The sequence below is a fragment of the Parasteatoda tepidariorum genome, chromosome 2, assembly GCF_982258835.1.
Source record: "Parasteatoda tepidariorum strain Cologne lab strain chromosome 2, Ptep-v5.0, whole genome shotgun sequence".
Lineage (NCBI taxonomy): Eukaryota > Metazoa > Arthropoda > Arachnida > Araneae > Theridiidae > Parasteatoda > Parasteatoda tepidariorum.
In genome coordinates, this window is record NC_141756.1 from 52,273,296 (window position 1) to 52,299,151 (window position 25,856).

Below are 25,856 nucleotides of genomic sequence, written 5' to 3' on the forward strand. Positions count from 1 at the left end.
TATCTTCCATGTGAAGGTATTGACGAAAAAAACTAGATTGATACATGGTTTAAAGCATTTTTTACTTTTTCATTGCCGTTTCCTGTAATCAATCGCTTCACAATCCAAGAATTTTTTGATTATGGAACTTAAGTAGTTTTTTTAAATCTCTATTTATGAATATTTTATAAGCGTTAAAAGTTTGGTAAAAAGCTTAGTTTTGAAACTAATGAGCAACTCAAAATTAGAGGTATAAAAAATTCCTACGCTTCAATGTTTTCAGAATTTGATTACGTGTCTCTATATATCATAAAAAGAATATTGGCATTTTACCATTTATTTCACTGTGATTGAACAAAAAGATTCCCATAATATGATCACAAGTGAAAAATGCTACAGGTATCTTTGACTGTTGTCAGCATAAAATCAATACACAGTTCTATAGTTAAGTGATTAATTGATTTATTTCATAACAGTATTTACCAGTTATATTTATCTATCACTCCTTCGTAATATTATCCTCTGTTGCCCTGTTTTTAATTTTTATTATTCGAAATTAATAGTGTTATTCCTTTATTAAGTGTTTTTCCTTCATTAAAAAGTAATTGCATGACATATTACCTTATATGCAACACTTTATGTCGTTAAGGATAATATTTTTTTAATATAAAAATAATGATAGCTACTGTTTTTCAGCTTTTAAACGGTAAATAAATTATACTTATTTTGTGAGTAAATCTATGGAACTAAACCTATGTATGTAAGATAACAAAAAATGATGGGATCTTTCAATTAAATACACTCTATAACAAAAAAATCGACGCACCAAGAAGGAGTTGTCCGATTGAAACGAAAAATGGTGGATAGGAAGACAATGTACAGAATAGTAAATGATTAAAATTTCAGAACAATTGAATAATTTATTGCAGAGTTACAGTAACAAGTTCAATAAGGTGTTGACCCGCCTCTAACCTGGATACAAGCTGCCACACGGCGTGGCATAGATCGATAAAGCTCCCGGATAGTCTCTCGCGGTATTTCCTGCCAAATTCGATTCAATTGTCGAACGAGATCATCAACATTCCGTGCCAGATGCAATCGCCTTCCCTTCATATCCCAGACATGCTCGATGGGAGAGAGATCTGGTGATCTGGCAGGCCAAGGAAGAGTTTGACAAGCTTGCAGACAGTTCATAGTAACACGTGCCGTATGTGGTCTGGCATTGTCCTGCTGAAAAACCAGCCCAGGGCGCTGCAAAAGGAACGGTAGCAAAACAGGTCTTAGGATGTCGTCGACGTACCGCTGTGCAGTAAGTGTACCTCTAATGACGACCAAAGGGGTCCGGCTGTCAAAGGAAATGGCACCCCAGACCATAATGCCTTGTTGAGGGCCGGTGTGGCGTGCAATAGTGAAGGCAGGACCCCCCCCCTCTGCCCTATGCGTCTCCAAACACGTCTTCGATGATCGTCAGGACACAGTTGGAAGCGGGATTCGTCGCTAAAGACTAAACGCCCACAGTTGGCATCATCAGCCTGATCGAGCGTCGATTTTGCGCGTCTTAGTGCGTTCTTGGTGCTTCGATTTTTTTGTTATAGAGTGTAATTTTTATTTTTAGAGATGTAGGGTGGGTGCTCGGAAAAATATGGTCCCAGTTTTCCAGATAGCGGCTAAATCAGAATAGTAAAAAAATTCGAAACAACTGAGTTATAAAGCTTCTTCGAGAATAATAAATAAAGCGAAATACACAAAATATAAAAACGATATTGAAGGACGTATTTTACTGAATTTTCAAGAACTTGGCTACGTGCGTATATTTTAATCGTATAAAATCCAAATCTGCCGCGGGGAAGAAAAAAAAAACATTACGTTATTTTGAAAGAAAGTTCAGTTTTGGGGAAAAACGCAGCCTATTTAAATTTTGATTTTATTCATATACAGGTGCTATTCCGTTCCACAACCTTTCGCACCTTTCCGGCTACTTGAGAGTTCTGTCCTACCATCAGCTTTCAGGGATGTCCAAAAGCTGTCAACTGAAAGTCGGATTGAACTTTTCGAACAACTCAATAAATATATTTATTCACAGAAAGTGCGTTTTCATGCCTGATGCTGTAATTTAAATTTTCGTAAGCAGTTGTTTAACATAGACATCTCAAACCACGAAAATCGCATATTAATACATAAAACTATGATGATTAGTTAATCTCCGTTGCAAGTATACATCATTCTTAACCTAAATAAGGTCTATTTTCTAAACTTGATTTTATGCGAAAAAAGGCATTTCTACGTTAAAGTCAAGGTCAATGTCACAATTCGAAAATTTTTCTTTAAAATCAAACAATTCGAAGATTTATTACCACAATGTTAAACATCTTTCATTATGAATTAGCCTTGTATTCACGATTCTTTGAAAGACAATTATAACTCTTCCTATAATCTGTTGCAAGTGAAGAAAAATTAGTTAATTCCTATGGTGAGAGCCTGTTTGCATCTAAGTGCACGCTAAATAGATGCCAAGATCCAAGCGCGAACGAATATCAACATCGCAAATCTTGAAACGACGTAGTACGGCCTTCATTTAGTTTATAAAAAAATACCACGAATCTGTTTCTGTTCGACGAGTTTAACTTTTAAAAGCTTTTATATTGTTTTGAAAGTATAATTATATAATTTGATAGCTAAATAAAACGGAACTATATGCTGTCGCGAATGATTACTTAAATCCTATACCTCAATGTTCTTTTCTTAACTTGCAAGCAACGGAGATTAATTCGTTTTACAGTATTAGATAGTTTAAAGGATAAATATTTTTATCATGCACAAAATTTTTATCAGCAGAACAGAAAACGTTGACCAATCAGAATAATAAAAATTTCAATATTTAGAGAAAACGTTTGTACAGAATAAATTCGAATTTCTTCCTCCGCTTATATGCAAATTTATTCCTTTCAAAATATATTTAAATTTTTGTTCACATTCAAATATGTGAGTTGTATCTTGCGTGGAAAATAATTTTTAAGAAAATATGAAAACCTACGGCATATGAAACCTCTCCAGATGTATTTGACATTTTTGTTCGAATATGCGGTCTCAGAACACGCAGGAAATTTTTGAATTAAATTTTCAGAGCTCAATAATAAAAGTGTTTCCGTGGTTACGTTTACCATGTGAAAACTGTTTTTTCATTCCTGTTTATTTAATATGTTTACGTGAAGAGTTATATGAAAAACAGGAAATGTTATTGGTTCTGAAATTTCACGATAGCAAGTTTTTCAATATAAAAGCATTTTATCTTTCGCTTGGTGTATTGAAAAATTTGAAAACAGATTTTGCCATTTACCTTTTTGAAGCATGAATGAAACTTAATGCTTGTCAAAATATTATTTCAAAGAAATGTATGATTTTTGCAAACGTTTGAAAATGATATTCATATAAATACGACAATGATTCATGTTTTTAAAATACTAAGTTGCCCAGACTCCTGCTCGTTTTGCTCACCAACCCACATTATTAATCCACAATGAATCAATGATTTTTGCTTCTTGATCATATGTTACTTCAAATTGAAACTTTTTGAATTGAAGAATCCTTTTCTTCTTTGTATTGACTCTAATTTGGTTCCTCAGATTTAGTTTCATCTTTGATTTGGTTCTTCAGATTGGTTCTACAGATTTAGTTTAGATTTGATTTAATTCCACCAGAAACTAATTATGTTTCACAGATTTAGTTTACAATTCTATTGATAAAATTTAAACCTTATAATTTTTATCAGTTATCATTGCAATTTTACCTTATTTATATAATAATTATAAACTTTAAAATCTGGAGTATAATATCTCGCCGAATTCTATGTTGACCAACCTTAAAAGTGATTAAAAGAACACTTTTTTTCGGGTTAACACCAAATCAAGCTTTTATACATAATTTAAACGGTATATGGAATCTCTAAACACCGAAAATATAAAAAATTTACACCAAGATCACTCGATTTTATGCCATTCGTTAAATATTTTCGCTTCCGAAAAGTCCAATGTTAGCGCGTTTTCATTGTGCCTTTAACTGTTAACAATTTATAACTATAGTTCGTTCATCAAGAGTTGGCACTTGGCTCCACCTCCTCGGACCCAGACTTTATTTCAGCGCGAGTGTAAGAGGAGAAACATCTCCGCGCTTAAAGTTGAGACAACCCTTAATGCACGCCAAACGCAAACAGTGAATTCTTTTTCCGTCACTTACTTCACTTTACCATCTGCTATTATATCTTTCCTTACTCTAGATCAGAGGTCGCCAAAGTGGTCTATATAGACCCCCAGGGGTCTATTTAACAAAAGCGGGGGTCGATCTGAGACAGGGGGGTGAATAGGGGTTTATCCGAATCGGAAGGGTCAATTGTGGGTCGAGAAAAAAAAAACAGTTCTCAATACGCAAATCAGACATACCTAATTAAGTATGTAAAATTTGTGAATTTTTTTTATACTTGACTCAATATCAGTTTCTTTATAAAACATAAATTAATAAACGTATATTTATTGGGGTGAAACAAGTATTTACGTACCACCGCGCAGTGGCACGAACTCAGGGCAGTTTATAAGTCATATGCATATGTGCCCTTGTCCAAATGTCACGTGTGACGAGCATTGACGTTACAAATGCAAATATCATATGCAGTTTCAGCTATCTTTGAAAACTGTGTTGAATATTTGCTGTGTTAAACTTTTGAAAGCTTTGACTGAAACTTTGGTGTTATTAAAACTTTTATAGTTTTAGATAATTAGTTATTGTTTCGATAAAACCATTCGCTTGGTTTAGATATCAATTTTAATTATCAATGCACAAAAAAGAAGGTAAGCATTAATAATATGGATTAGTACAGCCCGCGACAAAACTATAGCACACTTTGTATTTTTTTTAGAAAATTACAAAATTGACCAATTTTGAACCCAATATAGCGAACCTTGCAAAAAAAAAAAAAAAAAAAAAAAAACACCAGGCACACCCATCTCATTGATCAAGAAGCACCTTAGTTACTTTACATATTATATCTACTTATGCATAATTACTTATTATTTAATAATAAGGTATTTAAATTTCAATATTAATATATTTTTCATAAAACTACTGTTACACAATGTACTATTAATTTAATAAATGTTTAAAATCATGAAATAAATGCACAAACACAATATCTAATAGAGTTTTATTTTAATTAACAGAAAATTACTTTTGTGGGGGTCGATGGAGATTTCGAAAAATTATATAGGGGTCGACGATCAAAAAAGTTTGGCGACCCCTGCTCTAGATAATTAAAAATATTTTAAATTTGAAAACTGCTGTTTTCCCAGCAAAATTTTTCAAATTTCTATTTACTCAAAAGAGAGAAATTTCATCAAACTTATGAGATATTTAATGTTAAAAGAATGCACACAAAGATTGCGAAATAAATAGTTTTGTCCTATGATCCCCAAATACCAACCTTGTTCAGGATTTTTCAGATACTTCTCCCAAAAATAGCGAAATATTATCGTCGGATACCACATGATGAAGGCGGAGCTAAGTGCCAACTCCTGGTGAACGAACTATAGTTGGTGAGTTTTTATGCCGGTCTTAAACGTGGCTTTTCATCTGTTTGCCGTTAAAAATATGTAGGCCTGTTTTTAGATGTCTAATAAGGATATTTATATTTTAATCTTCAAATCTCTGTAAACTGTATTAAATAATTTTATAATGTATAATTTCTGTCAGCTCTTGTTCTCAAATTCGTCTTAACATTCCCTCTGCTACCAGTATGTTTGATTTATTGAACACTCATTTATTTATTTATTATTAACTCATTTTATAATAAGGATTAGTGCATCTCTGCAACCTAAATTACTATGCCTTATTTTATAGTGTATCATAAAAATAACTTTATCAATTCTTATATATATCATAAATTTAGTCTCCGAAAACTGTGTTAAATAATGTCATAATGTATAATTTTTGTGCGCTCTTGTTCTGTTAAGCTTAGTTCAAATTCGTCTTAATATTCTCTCAGCTACTCGTATGTTATTAATTACTCACTTATTATACAAAATTTGAGCATAATTAGTTGAATAGTTAGTTTGAAGAAATTGAATTTCATTGTTTGAAGAAATTGAAGAAATTGAAATTGAATTTTTGAGAAATTGAATTTCAAAAAGTCAGATATTTAAAATTCGATTTCGCAGGAACTATTCGACCGATTTTGCTCAAATTTTGCATTTTGCCGTGCAAAATTATATTCTTTAAAACGATGTAAAATGTGTATGCGTTACAATTCAGCATTTTTTTACTATTGTCAAATTAAATAATAAAAAATAATAAACATTTATTAAAAATTATTTTTTGCATGAAATTATCTTGGATAAACGAATTTTATAATGGTGAGTAAAAATGTTTGCAATTTGCTTAAAAAGTTTTCGAGATTTAGGGAAATACTCAAAAAGTTAAATTAACTTTTGAGAGCTCTGCTCACCAAAGTATGGAAACCATATTTCCCTGATTGTGGCTATTATTATTATTATTATTGGGGTCAGAAATCCGAATCCGTCAAAAAGAAAGGTATGTTTATTCTGAGAAAGTAAGTTTTTGTGTCTGATTTCGTAACTAAAAACATTGTTTGCTCTTATTAATGAGCAAATTTGAGGTTATCTTCTCAAACCATTGAGATTTTGTTCTAGAACGTGAAGATCAGATCATTAGATCAAAAATTATTCAGGGTGGTCCATTTTTCATTTCTTTTATTTTTTTTGTGCACTGTACATTGCTTAGTTAGTTAAAGAAATTAATTCCGCTATTTAAGCATATTAAATGCTTCCTTTGCTTTATTATTTTACGCTTCTTATTTGAATGAAATTATTATTGTTTTTTTTTTTAATAAAAAAAAGTTGATAAGGACTTTTATTTAGTTTCGCTTTAGTTTAACTATTAAGAACAGAAAAAAAAATTATGTTTCAAGAAATATTACTGCTCCGTATCCTTCTACTTTCTTTCATGACTCAAAAATAAAATTTTATTTGAAGCACTTTTTTTTCTGTTCCATAAAATGCCTCTTTCTTGCATGCTGTAGAAACCATGAAAATTTAGTGAGTCCGCTTATTTACTCCGTAATGTTTATGAGCCATTAAGCATTCAATTACTACTTTTCCTTCCTTCCTTAGCTATTACTACGACTACACTTCCAACTGGCGTTCAGAAATTCACCATCTGAAAATAAATTTCATTACGGTTATACTATTATTCCCCCTTAAAATATTATTAATGTGTTTTTGCTTTTCATATAATAAACGAAATAAAATAGTTTCATGAAAGTTAGAGTTCTTGATTGAATGTAATTAAGCGTGACTTTTTTGTTGTTTAAAAATAAAGGAATAAATCTAACTCGTATCTCCTAATGATATGTGGGTTATAGAAATATTTTTACATTTATATTTTACTATGCACTGTAAAACATTTTGGTGTATAAATACCACATGAGGTAAACTAAATAAGTTTTTAAGTACAGAGCATCGTGCTAAATATTATATAAAACTGAAAAAAACAACAACAATTGATGGAAAGAACTAGTGCAAACGTATAACTAAAAATGTAATTATTTTTAATTGAAATATTTTTGCATAAATTGGATCTAATGCGCATAAAAATATCCGTTGTCAGCAAATAAACAAGCAAAAGATTTATAAATAAAACTATAGCAGCGAAAAAGTAAATAAAAAATGTGACTACATCGCTCTCAGAAATAAAACTCTCTCTTTTGACGATTCATCAATCCTTGAGCTGTATTTCGTTGTTTTGAGAATCCTTTTGTCACGAAATCACGAGATTTGTGACGAAACGTGAACTCTTAAATATCTGACGAAAATGCATCGGAGTGCATTGAGAGAAATTGCTAACTAGAATGAAGACTAGAAGACGGAAAATCAAGAGACAAAATGAGTTGACCGCTCTCTATGGTGGTCAATGGGTTGGCCTCGAACCAAGAAGACATGGGTTCGAATCCAGCTTCGGACATAGACGTAATTTTTCACTTTTTTTTATTCACCCTCTTTGTGTTATTGGGGCGATATTGATCCATCTATAAGGTTCCCCCGATAAAAGTCATTATTAGAAAAGGTAGATATGAGGAGTGTTTTTTAGGTAAGGGCCGTTTTGTTGTGTACGCTAATTGAAATGCGTGCGTGGCAACAAGTGTTTGCGTCGCGTCCTGTCGTTTTATTTTATAACTGCCGACCCAAATTTTGAGTTTACGACTACTAATGTTCAACTTCGTAGACTTGTAATTTTGAACCCAATCCAAAAGACAAGTGAACTCCTGGATCAAGTATTGGGAGAAATTTGCCTTCGTGGAGGACTTTTTGATGAAACTACCCAGCATTTGCGTTACATGGAGAGGAAAACTTACCACGGTTAGCCTGACAGCAAGGGGATTCAACCCATGATCCGTCTACCACTGAGGATATTTTACGCCAGTGCAAGCTGGTGCAGAATTCGAATCGACCAGTCATCGCTGGGATTCGAACCCAGTTCACCTCATTGAAAAGCAAACGCTCTATTCCCTGAGCCACCACGGCTCTCCGGTATTCCTTAAGGACAACTGTGCTCAGTTGCAACTGTGTAAGTAACGTATGGTCAGTATAACGGATTTCCACACTTAGGCGGTGACAAATAGTTACAATTTCAAAAACGCTGAAGGAAAGCTAGCTCTTGTCAGCAGTCACTACAAAGCAGTTTTTTTTACTTGTTAGTTTATTAAAGATGCCGTAAATGAACATTATCAAGGCTTAGGGAATCATATCTTCATTCATCGCCAAGTTTGATATCTACAAGGCAAACATTGGTCGCAAAGAGCTAATGCAATTTCCAACTCTTAGAAAGTGTTCAATGGCAGATATCGAGATTCTCGAAAATAAAATCTTAATTTTTACTGATCACCTTGATCAGTTAATAACTGATATGGAATCAAGTTTTAAAGATTTGATGAAATTAGAAATTCCGGATTGGAGTTTCGATCCTTTCTTTTTTGAAGTTGTGGATAAGCTCACTTCCTCTTTGCAGATTGAGTTTTTAGATTTGAAGTATGCTAAAGTCGTCTTTAAAAAATACGGTTGCGAGTTAGCATGGGTAAAGCTTATGGACACTTATCCACAATTGTGAAAACAAACTGAGCCGCTCCTCATCTCGTTACCGTCAACATATTTAGTGGAGAGAGGATTTAGTTCTGTCGTCCAGCTCCTCACAAAGCAAAGAAATAGGTTGGACATTTACTTCAAAGGAGACCTGCGACCTGCGTTTAAATCTGCCGAACATAAAACCTGACATTCAAGCTTTAACTGAAATACACCAAGCACAGGGCAGTCATTGAAGTGGTAAAAATGTACTTTCTCACTCTTCATTTTTTTCCTCAAATTTTAGTTGCTAACCTTTTAACTTTTTCTTGATTACATTAAAGTATGAATTTTAAAAAATATACTTTTGTTTTAATTATTCCGTTTTAAATATCCTTTCTTTTTGAAAAAAAAAGATGCGCAATTTTTTTTAAATTAATAAAAATGGCAGGATAAAATTGCCTCCTTATTTGCATTACAATTTAAATTAAAATCAAATTTAACTTAGCGTTTGGTTGCTCACAAGCAGCAATGAATGGTTTTCGAGCAAAAAGAAAAAGGGGCGATATGTGTCAGCCAACCCCAAGAGGGGGGCGATGGTCCACAAAAGGTTGGGAACCACTGAGTTAGACACTTATCTAAACTTGCCGATTGTCGGGACAAATGTTAAAAAAAAAGTTTCGAGTAGTTCTAAACTTAGGGAGGTGAGAGCAATTAGTAATTACAATTTTAAAACTGCGTACAGCCTTCAAAATTATTAATAACCTATAAAGTGTCTCTTAAGTAGCCTAATTTGTTAAAAAGCATTGTTTCAAAATGAGAAAAAAAATTGTCTGAGCAAACGATTTTGTGAATGACATGTTTTCAAAATTGTTTGCTAATTCAGAATTCCACTCCTTTCTCTTTAATTCTTTAAATAACAATAAAATAAAATATGACATGCTAAAATAATCATACGGTTTTAAATTGTTATTTGGCAATATTTTGTAAGTTCCTCAAAATTTAAAAAAAAAATGGATTTCATATGTTAGTTTAGAGATTGAAATATAACTTTTCGAAATTCTTGTTTCAATTCGAAAAAAAAATCTTTGAAACAGTAAGTCATCACACTGTTTTATATTCTGTCAGAAGTCTGCTTTGCTTATTACATTATTCACATATTCTATTTTTCAAAAAATATACATCCTTTTTTCTGTTCATGAAAATAATCGCGTAGGTAGAATACAAAACAGTTTGTAGACATCATGTCAAAAAGGTCATATGTGCAGAAAGGGTTCAAATATGATATAAAAAAAAAAACTAAGAGTTCATTAAAATATGGAAAAGCTCGTTAAAATAAAGTTTATAAAATTAATATAATGTGCGTATTTTTTTAATTTTAAGAATAAATTAAAGTAATTCGGAGGAGCCTGAATTTAACGAGACATGAAATTGTATTTATTTTTGAAATAGTAGATGTAATAAATATATGATAGCAGGGGTGGCGAACCTTTATGCACCAACGTGCCATTTTTTCTGCAAATTTTTTTAATGAGGTCATAGACGTGCCGACAAATAGTTTTGACTTCATGATTATTGGGTAAATAATAATACTAAATACTATCAACTCAAAACTCTTTATTTACAACGAAAAAAAAATTTTCTTTTTTTGCAATGTCTCAATTAAACGCATAATTCAACTTAAAATAACATCAGTGTGATTTCTGTTGTTGCAGATTAGATGACAAATAACTTATATTAGGGTTATAAGATGTTAGTTTAAGCAGAACTGTTAATTTTTTTGCTAGTTATTTATTGTTAACTTGTTTTTTTTATGGTTATTAATTGCTTTTTTGGAATTGTTCATTTTTTTGTTAATTTTTTGTGAATTTTAATTTAATTGTTAATATGCTTCATAGTGAACTTTGTGATCGGTGGCGTGCCCAAAATATTGTGTCGCGCGCCATAAATGGCACGCGTGCCATTGGTTCGCCATCCCTGAGGTAGAGCATCGAACATAATGTAACAAAAATGGGTTAAAATTTGTTTATTCAGAGAAGTAGGCCACGCGATCTAAGGGGCGGAAGTGGCGTCATCATGGAAAGTCAACCGGAGCTTATTTCTGCCCCAACCTGAAGTTGCTTATTTCTGCCCGCCTAAAACCGGAAGTTGTTTATTTCTGCCCTCCTATAAACCGGATAAGCATAGCTCATTTGAGTTAACTTCGTCGTTTTGGAAAAATCGCAATTTTTTAGTTAAATGGAATATATGTTTCATTACAATAGTAAGCTACATTTTCAAATTGATCAGAATCACGTTTTGATGAAAAATACCTCAAGTGAACTCTGTTATCAAGTAGAATTTTCGGAAACTTGTAAGTACCTATTGAGTAACAAGAATAAGGAACAGTGTGATGAAAAAAATGTCATCAGAGAAAAAAATTAGTTTATTACTATATTGCTTCGAATTTTTAAATAACAGCGTTGGGATGTTATTAAAATGAAAGTATTCTTGAGTGTATAAAGAAAATATTGTGACAAATTTAGTTCAGTAAAACAATTCTTCGAATTTATTCTTTTGTTAATAATATAGTCATGTTTATTTCATAATAAATAGTTACATGGTACTATTACTTACATAAATAGTTATATGGTACATAAATAGTTAAGTTTGCAATTAGTATTCAAAATTATTCTCTTTTTAATTTTACGCTAATTAGTCATGTTTATTTCATGTCATGTTAATTTCATAACAAGTGATTACTTCAATCTGCAATTATTCTATGGAATTAGTCTTTTGAAAATTTTATTTTAATTAGTCATATTTTTTGTCAAGTAATTAGTTCTGTCTCTATTATTTTTTTATTTTTTATTCTTCAGGATTAGTTTTTTGTTAACTTTATATTAATTTGTCATATTAATTTCATGCCATATTAATTTCTTACCAAATAATTAATTAAGCTCACAATTGTTCTTCGAAATTAATCTATTGATAATTTCCTGTTAATTTCAAGTTACGTAATCATATCATGTTATAACAATTGAACCTCATGATTGCAAACTGATTAAAGTTTAGGTAGTTTAATAATTTAGTAGTAATAAGATAAAAACAAAATCAAGCAGCAAAACAAATGCGTTTAATAATTAATAATTAACGTTTATTCTAAAAATGTCGCCGTTACAAAAATACGCAAAGAATATTGAGGTCATCTAACAGTTTACTTACACTTCATTGACAGTCTAATAACGTTTGTTTCAAGATAAGATTTGCGTTTTTAGATTATGAAATAAAATGACGCTCTTCCTCTATTGATAAAATATGCAGTAGTATTTTAAGAGCAAAAATACTACAAAATTAAATTTTTGAGTGCCAACCTTTGAACCAACCAAAAAGCACGGTATTTTTTACCGAAGCGCTCTGGTAACGACTTTTTGATAAAATTAATAATGCAATATGGTTTTTTCCACCAGTCTTTATGGTAGTAAATGTTGTAAAATTTGGTAATTTTGACCTAAAGTCGGTAGTTTCAGTACTTGTATAGTTTAGGATGACGCAAAAAGGTTTAGTTTGATAACCTCCATTTTATTTGGAAAACAGTAGAACACCGAAGTCAAGCATCACTGGTTGCTGTCAGTGTGCGGGTGGGTGGTATTTTTGATCAGCCTGCGTAGGGACCGAGGGTGTGCGGTATCGGTCCGCGTTAAACAGTTCTACCGTAAAGTGCTTGACTTCGCGCTCTGGTCGTCGGGCTACCAAGGCAGGGGAGTCATCCCCTCTGCAGAGGCTCAAAATTGCGATGGCAAGTCTTCGGATCATCCTCAGGGATGTTTCCCAGAGCGTTGCCAAGAGCCCATCGTGCAGGTGCAGCTCTAGTGCGACGTTAATAAAGTACTTACTTACCTTATTTGGGGTCCCGTCGTGAACTGATCGTTATAACACACGGTTCCCAGAAGATCACCGAAGTCAAGCATCACTGGTGGCTGTCAGTGTGCGGATGGGTGACCACTTGGATCAGCCTGCGTAGCGACCGAGGGCGTACGGTATTGGTCCACGTTAAACTATTCTACCGTAAAGTGTTCGACTTCGCATGCAGGTCGTCGGGCTACCGAAGCGGGGGTACCCTCCCCTCTGCTGAGGATCAAAATTGTGATGGTATGTCTTCGGATCATCCTCAGGGATGTTTCCCAGACCGTCGCCAATAGCCCATTGTGCAGCTCAAGTGCGTCGTAAATGAACTACAACTACAACCTTATTTGGGAAACACTTGTTATTTTTTTCCGCGTAGATTAATTGTTTTTTTCTTATGTAGGCTTTAAGATAGCAACTATCAAAATTTAAAACTATAAAAAATGTGCATTTATGAGTGTAAAAATGCCTGCATACTCATAAACTAAATCAGTACCGTAACTGTTACATATCAGGGCTGACCCAACATCCTAAAATTATAGCGTAGAAATAGCTGGCTCGAATCCCACTATAACCCTGGATGCATCTATTTATTTATTTATACTTATTTATTGTCACGCAGTTGAAATACAAGTAGCACAAGATAGAGAAAGACAGCACAAACACGCATCCTGGGACACGATGAGATGCAAACCCGCTACCTTCACGTTACATCAGCTGCATCTGTGTAACGTCTTCTCTAATTTGAGCTGTCTGTTCTTCAGTTTGACAAGGGCTTATAATAAATAGTATTTTGTAACGAACACGCAAATCTGCATATCCATGCGTATCTATAAATAAATAAATAAATTCTTAGAATAGTATTCTTTTTTTTTTTTTTTTTTAATATTTTCTTACAACAATCTTTCCACCAAACACTATTTAAAATGAAGATGGCGGATTCGAATCAAAGTATAACAAAGGATATGTAACAATAAATTCATAAATTTGATTTAGATACATATAAAGACTCGTGTGCTTAATACAAAGAATGACTTGTCTCTTGCTAAATTGCACAACAGATAGCACAGATATGAGAAAAACAGAACAAATATATTAAACCCGCTACCTTTACGCTTAAGATCAGGGCCTTTTGCGGAAGGGCAACATCCCGCTGCAACGGTGGCACCAATAATATATGGTTGTTTTACTTGCATTTTTTTGTATTGCTGTTTCGTTAATCGCTCAGAAGTTTAGAAGAAACGGATTTAAATCCAGCCATAACACTATGTTCTTACTGTCTTTCGTAAAATGATATCTGTTTACTGTTTTTCAAACTGAAAAGAGTTTTTAAGCAGTGCTTTGCCTTTATTAAGAAATCCACATATGTATGTGAATAAATGGATAAATCCCACCAACCCCCTAAAACAGTGTTTCCCAAACTTATGACTTTTGTGTACCCTTTCTAAATTTTTCGTAACGCTGTGTACCACTAATACAAAACGAATGTATTTTATACTGTAAAAAAATTGCCCAAAAGTTAAAAATCACAACTGGCTGTTGATACCCTTAATTATTAACTGTTAACTCTGCAAAAAATAGTTAATAGAAAAATATATTATCGTAAATTTTCATGGCTAGCTTTGGTTTTAAATAAAATTATGTGAAATTTTCGTTTGTTGCATAATGGCGTACCCACGTACCCCTGGGGGTACGCGTACCACACTTTGGGAAACACTGCCCTAAAGGATAGATGAAACAGTCACTTTGTTATATATCTGAGTTTAGTATCTTTAAAAGTTAAATTTAACTTAAGTTAAACATTTGAAGTCATCATTCCTGTCCCATTATCCCTTGTTAGAATTGTTAAATTATATTACAGTAGAATAAAGAATAATTAACAGTCATATTACTCCTATAATAAATCATTTAAATAAACTGCTATTCTAAATAAACCATAGAATTTTAATAATATTATAGTTTTTTTACTTTTTTTTTGTGAGGCATAGACGTCAAAAGGGTGAAATTACCAAATAAATTATAAAAAGAGTTACTCTAAAAGGCATTTGGTAAATTTTTACGTTATACTTTAGAGCATAATATAAAAGCCATTTATTTGGTTAAATTTACTTTTCATTTTTGTATTTGTTACTGAATGTACGGTAATGTATCGCAAAATGCATGGTAATTAGTAATATAATTTTGAAAACCAGAATTTTCGGTAAACAGTTACCATAGCGAATGTTAAAATTACCAAATGAATGGTTTAAATACGATATGTTTTGGGTTAATTTCCAGAACTGTGGTTCTTTTTACCAGAAATCTTTTTACCACGTCAATAATCTTGCCAGAATTTTTTTCTCTGTGTACTTGAAAAAAATGTAACTTAGGGAATACAGTTTGTGTGACTCAATGGGAACAATGTAAAGGAGAAGTGATTTTAAAGGTTAACGAGCCTTCTAACATTTTTATTAGGGAATGGTTTTCATCGGTCTTTATTAAGGTTTTTTTTTATTTTAAAAAATTTCAATATCATGCAATCTTTCTCTCTCTCTCTCTTTCTTGCTACTTTTGACATTAACTCGGGCGAGAACCAAGAAAATAAAAAAATTAAATCATCAATAATCAAAAATAAATCAACAAAAAATAAAAAACAGATCTTATGTGGAATTTTTTCTTATTTTATAACAAAGACAAATAGAAAACATTTAAAGCAAGGAAAAAAAAATCACGAAAAAGATGCAAAAGTAATTTTGCAATATGAACAAATTGGAATAGTGAAATAAAATTTGCAAGAAAATTACAAAATTTCATAAATAAAAATGACTTTTTCAGAACGTCAAATCTTAACTCCGTAGTTGCATTTCAGCGGGCTACGACCAAACAAAGTATTTTTTGCCTATAAGTCTAATTCCTGAACAAATTGTCGAATCTTATTTTTTTTCTCCTTTTTTACTTCTGTGTCTTTTTTACATGTTTTCACAATTTAAAATTTCCTAATATTAATTTCATGCGGAAAAGCAAAAGAAAAAGTGTGAGAAACTTTCAAACAAATTAAAATTTGGAAAAAAATAACTATGTATTAAGTTTATATATGATATGAACCTCTAAAAATACTAAATTTCAATTCTGTAGTTGCATTCCTGAGTCACGATGATGTAAAAAAAAATGGATGAAGGCAATTTAAAAGAAAAAAATGTAATAAAAAACACTTAGTAGAAACACTTAGAGAACTAGTAGAAACATCGACTCAACTGTTATTTATCCTTTTTCAAAACGTATTCATAAGTTTTAGCAGTTTTTCCTTTATTTATAGTTACAACATAAAACTTTCAATACATTTCATCATTCGAAAGATAACTTAGCGAAATCTGCAAATCCCACGGTGTTTATGCAAGAATTCCGAATAAAATATTAAGTTTTTATTGGTATATTCGCTTCATTGTCACTTTCGACAGATTACTTTTATAAGGGAGGTGGTATTATTCACTATAAATCACAACAATAAAAACGGAATCAATCCTGCGAGAACAAAATGCCTCAATTTATTATCCCTTATTTTTATAAGTATTAATCTTAAACTGAAGCTGCGTGACACGAATAAACGTGACTCAAGTCTTTAAGTTACTAAAAATAGCCAAAATTTATTCTGAAATTATTAAGAAGATTTCATATTTCAAAAAGGGTTATGTAATACAAAATATTCTTCAGTAGTTTTAGAATAGATGGAAAAAAAAATTTATTGCTTTGACGTGAGTCACGATTAATATTTATCTATTAGAATAAATTAGTTTTTGTTTCTTTTTTTCTGGCAGAAATATTTGGCAAAATTGAATTCTGAAATTTTAAATTTACGCTATAGCCTACTTTTCATAAATAATTGATTAAAAACGAGAATTCTTATTAAATTTATCACATTAATTTATTTCTGATTATTCGGTATAATTAGAGATATAAGAAAAAATATTGAGCAATCATTTATCTATTAGAATAAATTAATTTTTGTTTCTTTTTTTTTTGTCAGAAATATTTGGCAAAATTGAATTCTAGAATTCTAAATTTACGCTATAGTAATACTTTTCAGAAATAATTGATTAAAAACGAGAATTCTTATTAAAATTTATCATATTAATTTACTTCTAATTATTCGGTATAATTAGGGATATAAGAAAAAGTATTGAGCAATCATTTATCTATTAGAATAAATCAATTTTTGTTTCTTTTTTTTGGCAGAAATATTTGGCAAAATTGAATTCTGACATTTTAAATTTACGCTATAGTACTTTTCAGAAATAATTAATTGATTAAAAACGAGAATTCTTATTAAATTTATCACATTAATTTATTTCTAATTATTCGGTATAATTAGGGATACAAGAAAAAATATTGAGCAATCATTTATCTATTAGAATAAACTAATTTTTGTTTCTTTTTTTTTGGCAGAAATATTTGGCAAAATTGAATTCTGACATTTTAAATTTACGCTATAGTACTTTTCAGAAATAATTGATAGATTAAAAACGAGAATTCTTATTAAATTTATCACATTAATTTATTTCTAATTATTCGGTATAATTAGGGATACAAGAAAAAATATTGAGCAATCATTTATCTATTAGAATAAACTAATTTTTGTTTCTTTTTTTTTCGGCAGAAATATTTGGCAAAATTGAATTCTAAAATTTTAAATTTACGCTATAGTACTTTTCAGAAATAATTGATTAAAAACGAGAATTCTTATTAAAATTTATCATATTAATTTATTTCTAATTATTCGGTATAATTAGGGATATAAGAAAAAATATTGAGCAATCGTGGAAGAAATGTCGATCCGTTAACGGATCGTTCACTTTTTATTTTATCGTAAAAATGGACGCTTGGCGATATTTTTCATTTTGGAAATGGATCCATCACAAAATTCTTCTTTTTTTAAATTGAGTTTATGATGTCATCAATTTAATATTTTAAAATTACAGCTCCTTAAAAAATATGGTTGTGAGTCTTTTTTTCACAAAGACGGGACTTATTTTTACATATTCACACAGGGGAAAAAAACTAGTTCAAAGGTAATTTTAGATTTAAAAAAGTATGAATAGATTTTTACACACATATACAAAAAAGTTCTCTCAAAATGACTGCACACTTCACTGGCTTTGTGATTTTTCTTAAAATCACGAAAATAGATCTCGGTTTTCACAAATCAAAAACATTTGAGGAGTTTTTCACAATTTCACAAAACACTGACTTTTCACGAAAAGTTTGGAATAACTTTTGATAATGGTAAGATTATTTTGGCTTGTATATTCCGGCATTAATTCCAGATTTTGCTTACTAACATATTTTTTAATTTTCTTTTGTTTGAAATAAAATTTATAGTTACTGGACCACATTATTTTTTTGAAAAAAATATTACTGGATATTATTACATTCGATTATTATTGACTATTGACATTTAAATAATTATGAAAGAATGTTTTCATTAGAAGCTGTTGTATATTATAGGTTTCCAACTCAGCTTAATATAGATAATATTTTTAGCTGGGAGAATTTATTACGAAAAAAATTAATTACGATACTATTAAAAAATATAAATCATGAGAATCAGCCTTCCTTTTTAAAATTTATAAATATAAAAAAATGTACTACTACCTAGCCAAATGTACTACTTAATAATTCTTATTCTGAAAAAATATATGCCTTCTTATTGTGTTTTTATAAGGCAGGACACACACTGAGAAGGCATACGGTCTTATACTTTTGCATTAGGATGCGAGAGGTGATGTGCGCATGCTAATCCAAAAGTATAGGAATCTGCCTTTCGTATGCCTTTTATTTACCGATAGCTCCCTTAGTATGTGGCCTGCCTTTAGCTGACCATGATATATTATTCGCTAACAGTGATTGTCTTATAATGATTATAAGTGTCTTTCATTCGCGTTTTTGTAGTTTTGGAACGAAATGTGTGAGAAATATAAATATTTTTTTGTCCTCCTGTCAGAAAAAGTGTGTTTTTTCTGATTTATATGATTAATAAGTTGTAACAAAAGTTCAAAGTTTCAAATTATTTTAATATGAATGAGTTTTTTTATACCTTTACAAAATAATTTTTTTTCAAACTAAGTGCCATAATGTAAAAAAGATAATATCATTTAATAACGAGAATTCCTTAAGTTAATCTGAAAAGAAATCGTTAAAAAAAACTGATTTGAACTGAACTGAATCGTAAAAAAAATTTTTTTTTGTTTATTTTAAAAAGGCTATTTTTTAAAAAATTAATTAAAAAAATTTGTTAATGGTGCAGATTGTGAGATACGAATTGTATTTTCATAAAATACTTAAGTACAACTTGGCTATGTAAAGAACTGAAAGGAGAAAAATAATTACAAACCTACACCAATTGGCATGGAAAATTTTGAACGGTTTAATAAAAAAACAATATTAAAAAAAATTGTTTTGACTCTTTTTATAATTTCAATAACAGATGGCGCCAGTGGTACTGTTAATCAAGAAATATTTTGTTTTTGTTATTTTCTTTCCTTTTTTTAGTTTCAGTTTAGATTTATTCATTAGATGAGTAATGAGTAATATTAGGTATGAGTAATATGAGTATATTGGTAGATGAGTAATATTTATGTTTGGCAATATGGCCATTGAAATTTCAATTACTCATTTATAATTCAATGGAAAATATTTCAGTGTTATCCATAAATCATGCTCTGATAATCAATCAAAGAAATAAAGTATATATCCGGTAAGATTTTGAAACTTATTTGTTGTGCTAAGTTGTCATAATTTTCATTTTCCCACATTGTATTAGTTTCTATAATTTTAATGATATTCTACTTAACTTTTATGATTTTTCCATTATATAAGTTTATGATTTATTTAAGATTCATTCCATTTTTTGGTCCTTCGAGACCGGAGTGAAAATTCTGAGCTATTGTTTATAATTGTTATAATTGTAGTTTCGATTTCAATTAAGAGAGCTAGATAAAAGTATTTTATATTGCTCTAGTTAATGCTGTTTTTTGTTTTTATTTTTTGGTCCGTCGATAAATCTTTGATCTTAAATCTTGTATTTTGTAATTATAATGGAAACTTTAAAGAAAAGACGTAGTATTTTGAAAGGTAAAGTAACGCGTATAAACAATATTCTGAAACCGAAATTTGTGTCTGGGGAAATAGAAAGAGCGGAATTAGATGTTTTTTCGGCTCAAATGAATGAAATATGGGTGGAGCTTAATGAGATTCATACGGAAATTATCGTTTCTTGCAAGAATGAGGAAGAGGCAAGCAATATGAAAGAATTTGATGATTTGGCATCTAATATTGATACGTTGCGAATTAATATTGCACGGGAAATGTCGGAATTGAAATCAAAAGTAAACAATACTAATAATGGCGGCGTTTCTCTAGATGATTCGAAACCGAAACTAAATGAATCTTGTTTAAAGTTGCCCAAATTCGAGTTACCGAGTTTTTATGGAGATTTCAATAATTGGATGTCATTTAAAGAATTGTTTTTGAGTTCCATAGATAAAAACACAGAATTAACAGAACTTCAAAAATTTCAATATTTGTTTGCTAGTTTAAAGGGTACTGCACACAAGCTTATTTCAGGATTTTCGCTCACAGATGAAAATTATAAGCACGCTTGGCAGACTCTAGTTGCGAGATATGATAATAAACGTGAATTAGCGTTCGCGCAAATTTCAAAACTATTTAATCTAAAGACAATTAAGTCTAATTCTGCGGTTTCGATATTTGAAATTTTAGATACGTGTAATGAGGTTATTCGAATTCTTTCAACTTTAAAGTTAGAAGTTAATCCTATGGTAGATGTTATTTTAATATTTTTTATTTTGGGAAAACTAGATGATACACTAAGGCAAAGATGGGAATTATCTTTAACTAATCAAGATATTCCAACATTTTTAGAATTGGCTAAATTTCTTGAGCAACAAGCAAAAAGTATTTCAAATCAAACAGAATGCAAGCCAAGGGTTCTTCCTAAAAAGGCTTTTGTAAATAATGTGATAGTAAACAAAACCGAAAATTTATGCAATATTTGTAATGAAAATCATTCGATTGTCAATTGTCCCATGTATAATAAGATGTCTGTTGATGACAGGTGGAAGGTAATTAAATCTAAAAGGCTGTGTATAAATTGTTTAAGAAAATTTCGTATGGCAAATAAATGCCGTTTTACTAACACCTGTAAGGCATGTCATAGAAAACATCATACTTCATTGCATAGATTTTATTCTAATTCTGAAGAACCTAATGTAAGCAATACAGTTTGCTATTCTAATTCAAATTTAGATAATGCCAATTCTGAAAATGTTCCTACAGTGAGGGAAAACATTCAACTTAGCACAACTTGTCTAAATTCTAATAGTGTAGATAGTAATACTTTATTATCAACAGCTTTAATAAAGGTTAAAAATGCTAAGGGACATTTCGTTAATTGCCGAGCTCTGATTGACAACGGCAGTCAGAAATCTCTAGTGAGCAAAAACTGTGTTAAAAGACTGCAATTATCAAAGACTGTTACAAATCATTCGATTTCAGGAATTAATAATACGCTAGTACAGTCTTCTTTATCTGAAGTATCTCTGGTCTTTTCTCCACATTTTAATGAGAAAATTTTTTGCTGTAAAGCCTTGATTGTAGACTGCATAACAAGTGATTTACCGAATTTCACATTTTCTTCATGCAACTGGCCACACCTGCATGGTCTAATGCTTGCAGATCCAACATTTCATGCAACTGGTCCAATAGACATTCTGTTAGGAGCCGACTTATACGCTGACTTACTAATTGGAGAACCAATTTTAGGGAAGAAGGGTACTGCAGCTGCACTCAATTCTCATCTAGGCTGGCTATTATCGGGAAGAGTGTTCTCAAACTCCAATAAGGAAAACTCCTTTGTGAACTGTCATCTTACCTCATCGTTGGATTGTCAATTGGCTAAATTCTGGGAGCTCGAATCTTTACCTCAAGCTGAACTGAAATCAAAGAATGATTCAGATTGTGAAGCATTTTACGAAAAAACGGTTGCTAGAGATCCATCTGGACGTTATATTGTGAGAATACCTTTCAAACATTCTATAGAATTTGGTGACTCAGCTACTCAAGCAAGTAAAAGATTCAACTACATTGAAAGAAAACTAAGTAAGAATAATGAACTTGAGCATCAGTACACAACTTTCATGTCGGAATATCTTCAACTAGGTCATATGGAAAGGGTTCCTTCCGACGAACTGATTAAGGAATCAACATTTTATCTACCTCATCATTTCGTTATTAAAGAAGACAGCAACACAACCAAACTAAGAGTGGTCTTCGATGCGTCAGCTAAGGATTCTTCAGGGAATTCTCTCAACAATGCATTGCATGCAGGTCCTCGTTTGCAGCCCGAATTATTTTCTCTATTACTAAAATTTAGAACTTTCAAAGTTGCATTTACTGCTGACATCGAGAAAATGTTTCGCCAAATTCGTATTCATGAAGAGGATGCTGATTACCAACGAATACTCTGGAGGTTCAAACCTGATGAAGAAATCCAGATATACAGATTATTAACTGTCACCTATGGGACAGCCTGTGCTCCCTATCTTGCTGTAAAAACACTTCAACAACTCGCTAAGGACGAAGAGAAAGCTTTTCCTGATGCTTCAAGAGTTCTTAAGGAAGAATTTTATGTTGATGATCTGTTATCAGGTACAGATTCCATCCCCAAAGCCAAAAATCTAGTTTCAAACTTAAAATCACTTTTGCAACGAGGAGGTTTCAATCTCAGAAAATGGTCGTCTAATTGTTCAGAGGTTCTATCAGATCTTTCCAAAGACTCTCTCTCACAGCAGCACAATGTTACTATAGAAGAAAATCAATGTCAGAAGGTCTTAGGACTGTATTGGAATACACAGCAAGATACCTTTCAGGTGAACATTTCATTTCCAGAGATAGTTACCTCAAAAAGAGAACTGCTTTCTGTCATAGCTAGGATTTTTGATCCCCTGGGCTTTCTTTCACCTGCCACAATCATCTTAAAAATTTTGATGCAAAGCCTATGGAAAAATAAATTAACTTGGGAAAAACCTTTAACCAAAGAGCTCTTATGTGTCTGGAAAACCTTCCAGGCTGAAAAACAGGCTTTAAAGGAAATAGCAATTCAAAGAAGACTGGTGTCTGTAAATAATTTAATCATTGATGCCCAGTTACACGGATTTTGCGACGCCTCACTCAAAGCATATTCAGCTGTTTTTTATTTGAAAGTAGTGGATAACGAAAATAGAGCTTCAGTGAACATAGTGGCAACAAAAACCAGGGTCGCCCCTTTGAAAACAGTATCATTACCTCGCCTCGAACTGTGTGCAGCTCATTTGCTAGCAAAATTGTATAGTAATCTTCAAATTTCGATAGATCAAATTTGGAAGCAAGCGTTCTTATGGTCGGATTCAGAAATCGTTCTGAGTTGGATTCGATCAGACTCTTTAAAGGATCAGTTCGTAAAAAATAGAGTTGCAGCCATAACATCACTTACTAATATTGGCGACTGGAACCATGTGGCTGGAGTTACCAATCCTGCCGACTGCGCCTCTCGAGGAATTTTTCCAAAGAAGCTTAAGGACTTGGAACTTTGGTGGCAGGGCCCGGAGTGGCTATCTAATGCAAATTCAGCATTCACCGAAGAGGTTAAACCAAACTCTGTTCACACTTCCAACCCTGACACTTTAATACATGCCTCAGCAGTTGAAAGTAATTCGATGCAAGAGTTAACTAAAAAATATTCATCATTCAGCAAATTAATAAGAGTGATTGCTTGGTGTAAAAGATTCGTGTTCAACTCGAGAAATTCGGAAAATCGGATAAACGGTTGCCTTCAAGTTAGTGAACTGGATAATGCTCTTATCGCAATTATTAAAGAAATTCAAAGGGTGGAATTCAGTGCTGAAATTAAGTCAATCAAAAATAAAGGCTGTGTTCCAAGAAACTCTAAAATAATAACCCTTTCACCTTTTCTAGATTCTGACAAGGTCTTAAGAATTGGTGGGAGACTCAAAAATTCAAATCTGTCACTGTCGGCTAAACATCCTTTTCTTTTGCCGAAAAGTCATCATTTTGTCAAGCTTATTATAGAATATTATCATAAGCTTTCGTTACATTCTGGCATTTCTGTAGTTTTATCTTTAATTCGGCAAAAATTTTGGTTTCCAGCTGGGAGAAACACAGTAAGAAAGATCCTCAGAGGCTGTATAACTTGTTTAAAGGTAAATGCTGTTTCTTCAAGCCAGCTCATGGCCGATTTGCCTCGTGATCGAGTTATTCCATCTAAACCTTTCCAACGTGTTGGGTTGGACTTTGCAGGTCCAATTTCAACCAAACCAAATTTACCAAGATCTAAAGTCACCTTAAAGTCGTACATTGCACTTTTCATTTGTTTTGCTACGAAGGCTGTCCACTTGGAACTTGTCTCTGATTTGTCAACAGAAACCTTCCTAGCATCCTTTCGTCGATTTATTGCTAGACGAGGGTTGCCATCTGATGTATACAGTGATAATGCCACAAATTTTAAAGGAGCCAGTAACTATTTGAAGTCTCTGTTCAAAATTGTTCGAGACAATTCAGTTCAAGATTTTTCCAGCAATCTTCAAATCTCTTGGCACTTTATTCCTCCAGCAGCACCTCATTTTGGCGGACTCTGGGAGTCTAATATTAAATCAACCAAGAGACACCTGCTGAAAGTATGCGGCTCAGCTACACTGAATTTCGAAGAACTGGCTACGCTCTTGTGTCAAATTGAGGCTTGCCTCAATTCACGACCGTTATGTCCATTAACATCAGAAATAAGTGATCTAGAGGCTCTTACCCCTGGACATTTTATTGTGGGTGCTCCACTTCTTTCATTGCCTGAGAGAGACCCATCACCATCCGTGTGTCTCAAGTCTAGATGGTCTTTAATTCAAAAACTTCGTGCTCAATTTTGGATCAAATGGAGTAAAGATTATCTCCAAACTCTGCAAGCAAAGTCTAAATGGACTGTTTCTGGCTCAGAGTTTCATGTTGGAGATTTAGTTCTTCTCAAAAATGACAATGTCCCACCTCCATTAAAGTGGACTCTTGCACGAGTTGTGCAGGTATTTCCTGGAAACGATGGTATTATTAGGGTTGTTAAATTAAGAACAGCTCATGGAGTAACCACCAGGCCTATCTGTAAAGTATGTCCATTGATAAAAAGTAACATTTCCACCTCCTTGGGTGGCAGGATGTTTTGACTCTTTTTATAATTTCAATAACAGATGGTGCCAGTGGTACTGTTAATCAAGAAATATTTTGTTTTTGTTATTTTCTTTCCTTTTTTTAGTTTCAGTTTAGATTTATTCATTATGTTGGTAGATGAGTAATATTTATGTTTGGCAATATGGCCATTGAAATTTCAATTACTCATTTATAATTCAATGGAAAATATTTCAGTGTTATCCATAAATCATGCTCTGATAATCAATCAAAGAAATAAAGTATATATCCGGTAAGATTTTGAAACTTATTTGTTGTGCTAAGTTGTCATAATTTTCATTTTCCCACATTGTATTAGTTTCTATAATTTTAATGATATTCTACTTAACTTTTATGATTTTTCCATTATATAAGTTTATGATTTATTTAAGATTCATTCCAAAAATAGTAATTAAAAAAAATATTTTTTTAAGAATATTTGTTAGAAAAAATTGTTAAGAAAATATTTTCAGCAGGACTAGCAAAAATAAACAATTCTTTTAGTTTCAAACTCTTAATTTAGAAAACAATCAAAAATAATAGTACCAAAGTAGAATAAGACAAATATTACAGGTAAATACCTTTAAATAACGAATACAAAAATATTTTATCGGA

The 25,856-nt window shown here is 31.7% G+C and overlaps 1 protein-coding gene across 1 annotated transcript; it reads left to right on the forward strand.

Annotated features, from left to right (window-relative positions):
• The first annotated feature begins 20,053 nt into the window (after positions 1–20,053).
• LOC147815764 (uncharacterized) lies at positions 20,054–25,240 on the forward strand. The gene is made up of 2 exons (XM_087156573.1): positions 20,054–22,906; positions 23,105–25,240. The coding sequence occupies exons 1-2, from the start codon at positions 20,054–20,056 to the stop codon at positions 25,238–25,240; spliced, it is 4,989 nt and encodes a 1,662-aa protein (XP_087012699.1).
• Positions 25,241–25,856: the final 616 nt, after the last annotated feature.

Excerpts from the sequence above, each read along its gene's own strand:
- LOC147815764 (XM_087156573.1), top strand. The coding sequence starts at position 20,054 with ATGGAAACTTTAAAGAAAAGACGTAGTATTTTGAAAGGTAAAGTAACG. Across the intron at positions 22,907-23,104 it reads CACAGCAAGATACCTTTCAG|GCTGAAAAACAGGCTTTAAA; the intron begins GTGAACATTTCA and ends AAAACCTTCCAG.